This window comes from Squalius cephalus (assembly GCF_949319135.1).
Source record: "Squalius cephalus genome assembly, chromosome: 20".
NCBI classification, from domain to species: Eukaryota; Metazoa; Chordata; class Actinopteri; order Cypriniformes; family Leuciscidae; genus Squalius; species Squalius cephalus.
The window spans coordinates 20,141,610-20,152,291 of record NC_137141.1 but is presented as its reverse complement, the minus strand read 5'-3'; the positions used below and the strand labels follow the sequence as shown (position 1 = coordinate 20,152,291).

The 10,682-nt window shown below is 37.8% G+C and overlaps 1 protein-coding gene across 5 annotated transcripts in view; it reads right to left on the bottom strand.

Annotated features, from left to right (window-relative positions):
- Window positions 1-960: 960 nt before the first annotated feature.
- Window positions 961-10,682, bottom strand: part of b3gnt2b (UDP-GlcNAc:betaGal beta-1,3-N-acetylglucosaminyltransferase 2b) — a 29,445-nt gene continuing 19,723 nt past the window's right edge. For all 5 annotated transcript variants that reach the window (XM_079852723.1, XM_079852722.1, XM_079852721.1 and 2 more), the window contains exon 3: window positions 961-4,692. In XM_079852723.1, coding sequence (XP_079708849.1) covers window positions 3,481-4,674 — 1,194 coding nt within the window. In that variant the 5' untranslated portion in view covers window positions 4,675-4,692 and the 3' untranslated portion in view covers window positions 961-3,480. The remainder of the gene's footprint in view (window positions 4,693-10,682) is intronic.

Here is a 10,682-nt window from a genome sequence, read left to right as displayed (position 1 = left end):
ATTGATAATGATGATGTTTTTTCAGCACCAGATCAACATGTGACCATCACAGGAATAAATTACATTTTAAAACATATTTACATTGAAAACTATAACATTCCACAATATTACTGTATATTTCAGTGAATAAATACAACTTTGGTGAGCGTAAGAGACATTCATACACAAAATCATAATGACCCCAAACTTTTGAACAGCATTGCATATTATTTTTCAATTATCAACATATCAATTTAAGTAAAAGGCTGAATTGAAAATAAAAATATGCAGGAATAGTCTTTTTTGCTTTAATAATAGAAGCTGAGATGGACTCCATAAGTTTTAAAATATAAATTAACACAAAATCTTGATGTTAGAAAAAGCATTCAACTCCATGTTATATCTTGATTATCCAGTTACATTTTTTTTGACAGACACCTTCCTTTCCAAGCGACCAACAAGAAAGTGCATGTAACAGCATTTTATATCTCAGCAGGTAATAAATGGCACAAATCAAGTACTAAGACAAAATCATGAAGTGTGAGTAAGATTTAGTGTAGTTAGGGATGAAAATTCGGTGTTTAGCTGAGCTCTAGACCTCTTGCAGAGCCGCAGATGATTTGTGAGCTCTGCTATAATTAAATGTCAGAGTGTTGGAGGAAAAATTACACTGCACGTTGGAACAAGATAGTTTCACAGAACCGATCATGACAAAGTACCTTAGTAAATCAAAAAGAGGGCGGAATTCAGCATAAAAAAAATGTGCCACACAGTGACAAAAAAATATCCACTGTGGCACACTGATGCTAAAAGACACACAAAGCACCAAGATGCCCTCTGCTGGTTTAAAAAACAATTGCTGCAACACACACAATGCCATCATCACAATAAGATCACATTTATGTGCAGAAAAAAAAAAAAGTAGCAAAGTACTCTGCAAGAAGCACTCAGGAATGGACAGAATGACAGAGGTACAAAACATCCATTTATTCAATTTATTATAAGAGTTAAATCAAAAAAAGGTAGACAGAGACGTGACAAAAACATAAATGTGCATATTCAATTACAAAACACGGCCAGACACAAAATTGATCAAAATTATTAACAGGCACATTTTGGTAGGAATGTTTGCATGGTTGACAATGTGTTTTTGGTAAGAGGCGTTGTGAAATACAAACAAATAAAAATAGAAAATAATCAGCATATAAATATATGGCAAAAAAAAGTAGTTTGAATGTTCTTGAAGGTGATGTGAAGTGAAATACCTGAAAGCCATTACAGTTTCAGAAATTTCATATAGACATGACTGAATAAATGAACAATTCCAAAATACAAACTGATTTTATCATGATCATACTCCTGAGCCTGTATATACATACCTACATTAAATACACATAAATACACAACTAAAGCCACATTTTACCCAACACATTTTCATTTTAACATTCAAATATCTTATTTACATAAAGACCAAATTATCATCAAGGCATTACCTAAATAAACAGCATAAGGCAAGAACAAGTGTTCATTCTGCAATGTGATACAAAAACCATCAATCATACAACAACAGCCTGTGGAGAACTCACAAGAGTACAGTAAATACCAGTGTATAAAACTTGTATAATCTCCCTCTGTGATTAATAAAATAGTACATACAAGCTTTTTGTACTGTTCATAAACACATGTAAACACTTTTATTTTGTTTTCTCACCAAACACAAGATCAGGCTTTTAAACGGTGTGCTTGCCTTGCTATCAGAGACAAAATAAAACACGCATCCGTCTGACCCTCGTTCCTCATAGCAGGGTGGACAACTTAATATTAAACAAAAATATGACACAAAATTGATTTAACTCCTCAGCAAACAACCAATGAGGCAGACTGAAGACGCACAGCCTTAAGTCTGTGATGATTACTTGCCCTATGCCTCTTAAAAAAGAAAATATATTTGAACTACTAGTTGACTGGAAGGCCACATGCATGATTTAAATATTCCATCAAGATGAAAGCAGGTTATGAAAAATGTCCAGTGTTCATAAAAGAAAGAAAAAGATACATATGCAGACCAGCAGGTGTCACTGTAACACAGTTGGGGGCTGCTGTATCAAATTCAGTACCGTAATTAAGTCATCCAGCTGAGACCATTTCCTGGCCTCTTTATGGGAGGGGAAAATACAACAACAGCATGAACAACAGCAACGGGCTTAATCTGGGGCTGGAAAATTGGCTGCAAAGTTTCATTCATTTAGGCAAGAAGGTAAATTGTGAGATGCCTTGATTTCAAATGTAAGATTAAACCCATTGCCTTTCATATTCTTGTTTTTTTTACTTCATTTACAACCATAATTGTTTGACCAAAACACTGAGCACATCTTGAGAAGACTTCAAATCAGATCGAAGAGGGAAACAAGCTTTTGGTCTGCTTTTTCCAGCAGAGGAGTGAATGATTTTGTTCCTTTAACACATTTCTTTGATGAAATGGCCAGGTCTTCATTTTTTTTTGAACAAAAATAAGATTAAGACTAGCAACTGATTGTCTGTTTCTGCATAAGAATCAATCTAGAAGGAAGAGAGACAGCAGTCCATTAAAATCAAAAACACATATGTAGAGGTTTGGGTAGGCAACCTATATTCAGTTGAGGTCCGAAACTGTTGTCCCCACAACCAGGGCTCTAAAATGAGCCAATTCTTCATGAATCTAAACACACACGAACACGTTTAAGTTTTCAGGCTGCTTGTGTGTAAAACAGGAAGGCGATATCTTCATTCGCATTGCTGAGAAATAAAGCGGCAAGTATGGACAGTGAGATTATGCTTGTGACATAGATGCTTTAAAAAAGGTTTGTTAAAACTTATGATCGTTTGAACATGTCAGTTCACTTTACCATGATACAACTCTCCCATTGAAAACAAAGACAAAAAAACACTTAAAATAACTAACAGATATTTGTGCTCAGGTGAGCCGTGTATTGTGTGTTCATGTCCAGACCAGCTGAACTACATTTCCCACAATCCTCAGCACCTATGACCTCACAACCAGAGGGCAGAGTATAAATACTTGTAACATAATTAACAGAATTTGACACAAAGTCAAGCCATTGCAATACTGTAAAGGTAGCAATTCAGAGCCACTTTAGAAATTGATAGCACATTTGAAATGTAAAGAGCTCATCATTGCTCCAGACCATTGACATGAAAAGATGCTAATAAGAAATCATAATAGAACAACGGTAAAACATTAAAGGGATAATTCACCAAATGACAATTCTGTCATCATTTACTTGCCCTCATGTTGTTCCAAACTGTATGACTTAATTCTGCAGAACTCAAAAGGTTTTTGGATCCCATTGACTTTCACTGAAAAATAATCATTTTTTTTGGTCCATACAAAGAAAGTCAGTCTTACAGGTTTGGAATGTCATGAAAGTGAGTAAATGATGACAGAATTATAATCAAAGGGTGGACTGTCCCTTTAAAGCAGCCAAACCCTAGAGCAGCAGTTCAGTGACAGTTCAAGGCTGGGTCATTCAGCCAGGCCCAGATTTTGATCATATATTGAGGACTTCTGGGATGGACCAGCATCAGGCTGTTATAGGCACAGGCATTATTGCGATATTTCTCCTCGATATCAAAGGTCCTGAAGCCTTTGTGCTTCTCAGGCGCGAGACCCAGTTTCCTAAGGCACATACCTGTGTAGACATCATCAATAGGGTACAGGGGCACCGACCTCGAGACGTTATGAAGTTTCTGGGTCAGCTGTCCCGAGAACAAATAACCGCCCCCGCCTGCATACGCAGGGTACGCTCCAATGAACACGCTCTCCGGGATAAAATACTTGACCTTTTTGTCTCTGTGTGGACCAGCATTAGTGATCACATCCCCTACAAACAGTTCTTTGGCTTTGGCATGAGAAAGACGGCTTAGGAAGTCTATAATGCGGATGGTGTTAACAAAAACATCATCATCCCCCTTGAAGATGTAACTGGCTCCAGGACAGCGGGTGCTCAGCCATTCCAGGAAAAGCACCTCCTTGATGGTGAGGTTGAAGAAGGTGTCCCTAAAGTCCCATTGAAGAATATCTCTATGCATTGAGCTCTCATGGTGGAGCATATTTGAGAGATCAGGGAAATAGTCTTCCATGGCTGCGTTTCCAAGAAGAAAAACCGTAACGACCGTTCTGTTTGCAAGGCGGCCAGCTTTGCCCCACGACTCGCGGATAGCTTGACGTCGATCAAAGTGCGGGACTAAAGATTTAATAGCTAGGAGGAGGAACGGTTGGTCTTTGCATATGTTTGGCTGGTCCACCACGATGGGATAGGACCTGCATCGCATATAAAGCAGGAAGTCCTTGAAGCGATCCGGTAAGGAGTTGAAATCCTTGACTTGGGTGGTCACCCTGAAGTCTGGGTCACAGGAATCAAGACTGACCGTGTCGTTTAGCCAGTCTGGAAGTTTATCAATTGTGAAGTTGAGTTTTTCTAGGTTGGGGTTGTTGATGTAATTTAGCTGTTGCTGCTGGCGATTCCAGTAGGCGTTATTCGGAAGATCTTTTGCCCAAAAACGCTTCAAGGGAACCAGATTCTTATTTTTGTTGCTGTTGCCCTTCCCAGCATTGCGGGAGACCTCCACCACTATGAAGATAAACACCATTGTCATCATCAACATGACCTTCACCTTCCTCCGAGGTCCCTGCATGGTGTCAAATCTCACCACCTGAACAGCAGAGACAAAAAAAAAAAAAAAAAATGACATGGATCAGGACATGTTAAGAACTACTCACAGGACAACAGACCTAATTAAAAAAAAAAAAAAAAAAAAACCCAATAAGTCAGAAAATCTTTTTCTTTTTTTTTACATGAATGCTTTAATTCACCAAGGATGCATTCATTCTGATAATAAATTATCAAAAGTGACAGATGTTTGTTACAAAAGATTTCCATTTCAAATATATGCAAATAAATTTCCATTTCAAATAAATGCAAATAAATAAATTGTGATAATATTTCACAGTATTTAGGGTTTATTGATCAAATAAAAAGCCTTGACGAGCAGAAGAGACTTCATTTAGATAACAGAGAATTATCAAAAAAAAAAATTTAGTTACTGGGCTGGCCCTGTATTTTTTTACTCCCAAACAAAGTTTCCCTTACAATAGATTCTACATTATGACTGGACCTCTAAACAATGACCAATAATATTTATTGTGAAATATGTGAATGTTTTGTTGAATCGTTTACAATTAAAAAAAAAAACAACAACTTCTGAATATGTATTAATCACAAGCAATGGTTTACTGGTTCATTTAGAATCAGACATAAATACAAAGTTCTGGCATGAAACTCTAGGCTAATAGGTCCTTTTACTCACCTGCTCATTATCACAGCGTTATCTATAGGTCGCAGCTGATCGGTTCCTGCCGTATCAGTAGCCAATGAGCTCACTGCTCAACCTTTAAATACTTGTGTTTTACTTAACCTTTAAATACTTAGCATTTGCCTTTGCAGTGCTGCACGCTTTCAGATATCCTCTGAAATTCAACATCTAAGATCAGTGCATGGGGTTTTTTACACTATATCACTATGCGTTTTGCGTAGTCTGCTTAATCAATCCTTATGAACTAACCATTTCATGAGGTTTAAATCATGTGTCATGTCAACAGTCAGATTTAATGCTTAGAGTGAATTACTAGCATTAGCAGCTAGAGAACATGCATTTTACTTTTATGCAGCATCAAGCAGGCAATGTAAGGATACAGAGAAAAGCTTTTCTGAACTCTTTAAAGTGAAAGGCTTTTATTTGTATTCACATATCTAACAGAGCTAGGTTGCATGTTGTGAAGTTCAGGAGTGATGTGGGATTCACTCTCAAATTGTGTTGTTGACATAACCATTGCATGGGACAGATGTGAAATGCCAAGTAGTAACGCATTAGCAATATAACTCCGATAATAGATATAATAGAATATCAGCTCAAATATTTTAGTTCTTCTCCAAATATCATAAAATAATGACTCGTAAATCTAATGCTAGGGGTACATTTCTAATCTTTTGGTGGACACTGCTATACAGCATCTGCATTAAGCACCATCACTAAATTTTGGGAACTCTGGGTTCCAGAACCTGGATGGGCATTAGTGTTTAAATATTAACCTTTGCTTAATCTACAAAACATCAAACAATGCCTTATTTGTTTAAGAAAGACGTTTTACAATCTTGCATTTGATGCAGGAGTAAAATACTAGCATACAGCAGCAGAGATGTGTATTAAGATACAGCAGCAGCAAGCCTTTTACGCAAGGTTACTGAGACTAAGCATAGTGGACATGAGAAAATGTTCATGAGAAAACATAGCATTTAAAACTGGGGCTTATTACTTTATTTACAACACTTTTAAAGGCTGATGTTTTCATTTACTTGTGCGTGTTCGGGCTCGGTTCAGCTGAATACATGTTAGTCATACTCCATTATTCATCCGTTGTCCAAATGACTCCACATTTACAAATAAACCGTCCTTAGGATGAGACGTTAAACCGAGGTCCTGACTCTCTGTTGTCATAAAAATCCCAGAATGTCCTTCGAAAGAGTATGGGTGTAACCCTGGCATCCTAATCATCCCCATATATACTGTTTGTGTTCATCACTCTGTCTCCTCTCCACCAATAAGATGGTGTGTGGTGGGCGTTCTGGCGCAATATGGCTGCCATGCCATCACATCATCTGCACATTGGTGGTGGTTGAGGAGATTCCCACTTTCATATGTAAAGCGCTTTGAGTACCTAGAAAAGCACTATATAAATGTAATTAATTAATTATAAATTATTATTTAATTAAATAGGAGTATAGAGGGTTTGACAATGACGATTATCAAACGATGCTAAATCATCATACTATTTGCTCAGGTGGTTGTGGGGGGTTTCTTTTCTCATCTCTATTAGCCTGCAACGTGTTACCATTTGTTAAAGCCACACATAATGCACGTTCTAATTGGATATGTTTGAGCTTTTGGCTCAGGCACACATAGTCATAGGCCACTGGAGTTAAGCCATTCAGCGTGGTAGCCCAGGTGCACAGTCACTGGCCAATAGAGTTAAGCCATTCGGCAAAGCAGGCCCATGCACACAGTCTAATAGGCCACTAGAGCTAAGCCTTATGGCCCAAACTACTTAGTTTAGTGGCACGTATACACTGGTATGTAGGCATTGATAAGTCACTAGGGACACCCCTTAAAAAAAAAAAAAAAAAAAAAAAAGGGTACACTAGTACACATAGGGCTACACTGCGAGATGCTTCACGCGGCTTTTATGCACCTCATGGCAGCCCACGTCTAACTAGGGCTGGGTATCGAGTTTGATACTTTTTAGGTACCGACCGAATTGCCTGGATACTATCGAGTATTGAAACATGTCTTGTCGTTCAGTACCAAATTTCGATACCTAAAGGGTTAATCTCGTCAACGATAGTGAGCCAATAAGCATTCAGCATGATTGGCTGTGGCAGAAAAACACTAGTTTACGCGGTTGCCCAAATAGACGTGGCTTGCACATGAGGCTGTAGTGTGTAAGCATCCCAACCCACATAGATGGAAAATATGTGGAAAAGATCAAAAGTGTAGCTACGTTTCACCAGACTCGATGCCAGCAGCACGCGATGCAATATTTGCGACAAGATGATTGCTGCCAAGACTGGCAACATGACAAATCTGATGAAGCACTTAACAGTGCACAGAATAAATTAGAGAGCAGAAAGTTGATCGTCTTCGACTGCAAGAAGAACTGTAGCGCGTCACAAATTAACCGAAACTCAGCTTACAGGATACATGCCTCACAGATATGAGAAATAGGCCTATAGAAACTTGAAATGTCTAAACGAACCAATTCAAAACAAAATAGTTTGACTATGTAATCTAAATAAAAAGTGCATTTCTCTCTATAGGTGTGCAAGCTTTGCGGCAAGCTTTATGTATGCTGAGCGTGAGGCTTATATCCCGCCCCACAGTAGCCTATATTTAATTTAATTCAATTCACATTTCTTTGTATAGCATTTTTCACAATACATATCGTTTCAAAGCAGCTTTACAGAAAATGCATGCGTCTAAATTACAATTTAGAGTGATCTGTAATCAGAGAGGTGACTGTAAGTAATGCATTTCAATGAAATTTTCATTCAGTTTCATTGTTAAACAATGCATTAAGTTAAGGCAGAAACAACGAGCTCACTGAAGTATAGAATACATATTGTTAAATGATTAGAATACATAAACTTTACCACTGGTGCTTTTTATAGGAAATAAAACCCAACATTTTTTTTAGGTAATGTAATGTTGTTAAAACGAATTTAAAATTGGTATCGAAAAAGTATCGTTCAGGTACCGGTATCGAAGTCAAGGTATCAGTATCGCAAATTTTTAAACGATACCCAGCCCTATGTCTAACGGTTAGATCTGCTTTGGGGGAATACTGCGTAGGCAGATCTAGTCCGCCAAGACCAAGCATATGCCCCATTTCTCATTCTCAAAACTAAAGGACCAGGCACACATAGCTAGCATACACACGTTCCTATGGCTCTTTGGAGCAACAGCACATATGTTTTGGCGGTAGATCTGCTGGGGGTGAGGGATTTTCTGACGTACAGTACACTCGGCTTGTATTGTATTGTCAAATATCATGTCACCTGCTCTGTTGGGGGTAATTCATGTACGCTATATTGTACAGCAGCAGCATGTCTTACTTGCTCACAGCAGTGTGTCGTGTATGTATTGGCAGGAGCAAGTCCCGTACTTGTTCTGCCGCAGCAATAACCTAACAGCAGCAATTAAAGCAGCAGCAGAAGATCTATTCTGCCAAGACCAAACATACAACATTGTCATACCCATTACCATGCCAATCACCCCGACAGTTGTCATGACAGAACTGAAAAATAATTAGTGAGGGAGTCTGTTGTGAACTCAACCACAGGTCTGAGTCCAATTCAAACCACTAACTCAGTGAATTGACACCGTTTTGTGAATCTTTTTAACAGACTTTAACATCGTAGCTTGCGCTGCATCCAGAAAACCCTGCCATGCACTCTTAAATATATAATTAACTAAAGGCACTTCACGACACAAGATGCTATCTGGGTCAACTGCAGAAAACTGCAAAGTTTCGGTTTCAATTTTTTACCTGCCTTACCTCTTTCGGTTTTCATTTCCTAGGATAGATTCTCTTTCACCAGAACAGTTTAGCTGACAGTTGACAAGTTTCTACTTGCCACAGAAAAGTGATGCAAATAACCACAAATTTAATTCTGTTAGATGACTACATGCATTGCTTCAGAGTTTGTTTGCACGTGTGTGTGAATGTCTGCAACTAAATTCTTGAGTACTGCATGCTAACAAGTCTAAATGCCAACCGTAGATGACTTCATAAGACACTAAGTCGAGAAGACAAACTATTAGTAGACACAAAGACATGAGTTACTTTAAGGACTTGACCCTATTTCAAGCTAGGCTGTTTTAAATTTTAGACCTTCAAGCTAAAATTAAACTAAGTGAACCTCTTTATGTTTAACTCTATATGAGAATTAACGCACTAGTTTATAAAGAACACTTTATTTGGGATGCCTTGGAGTAACCGTCTTTAGACATAAAAACCCCTTTTAATATTTTTGAGTTCATTAAACTGACAGTTCACACTTACTAAAGATTAATTATCAATACTTCATTTACTCTGAACATACCCTTTTCCCATTCACCTGTTGCTTCTCTTTCAACATCTCCTCACTCTTTCTCTTGTTTTGTTGCTTTTGTCTCCCAGCAACCCCTTTGCTCTGTTGCACATGGCTTCTCTCATTTATTCCAACTTCACATTCTTCAGTTTAGCTTACATTCCCATTCCCTTTCTCTCTTCCAGCTCTGCCTTAGCCCATTTTCCTTTCAGTCTTCTCTTATTCTTTGTACACCCCACACCGTAACTCTCTAAGGGATACTAGTAAAAGGCCCAGTATCGCCTATGGAACCAGAGCTGCCAACCCTCACGCATTCACCGTGAGACTCACGCAATTTACACTTTTCACACGCTCTCACGTCACACATCCATTTTCTCACGCACAGAAAAATCGCGAAGCAAAGAGGACACGGACACCGACAGACTAGACAGAGCAGGTTACTTATGATATAAAAAAATCTCAGCTCTCAGATTCTGTCAATTGTATTACGAAATTCAAACAATAAATACCGTTTTGGCGCTTGTAAATGTTACGTGACAGATCCCTAGCGGCACGTGACCCGATCATCTCTACAAGCTAATAGTAAATAAACACGAATGAACAATGTTGAAAGATACAGTACAACTTACCGAAATGTATATTCCTCATACATAATATCGACCAATCAATCAAACAAAGGGGTCAATAAAACAGCTGGAGAACAATTATGTCACATAACATTTACCTCAGGAAAGCCATTTAATAACCATAATAGGCTATAGCACATTAGTTGGCTAGAAAAAAAGAGCTATAGAGAGTATTTTGCTAAATATGTGTACTATATTACATATTTATTATATTTTTACTTATATCATTAAATAAAGTAGTTGTTATAATAAAAAAACGCATTATATTTCATTTGAGTTATTTTTAACCTTAAATAATACTGCCAGCTGATAGGGCTCTCTGTATGTTTACAGCATTAGGTGAGTTGTTTTTTTCTTGAGAAAAATTAACACC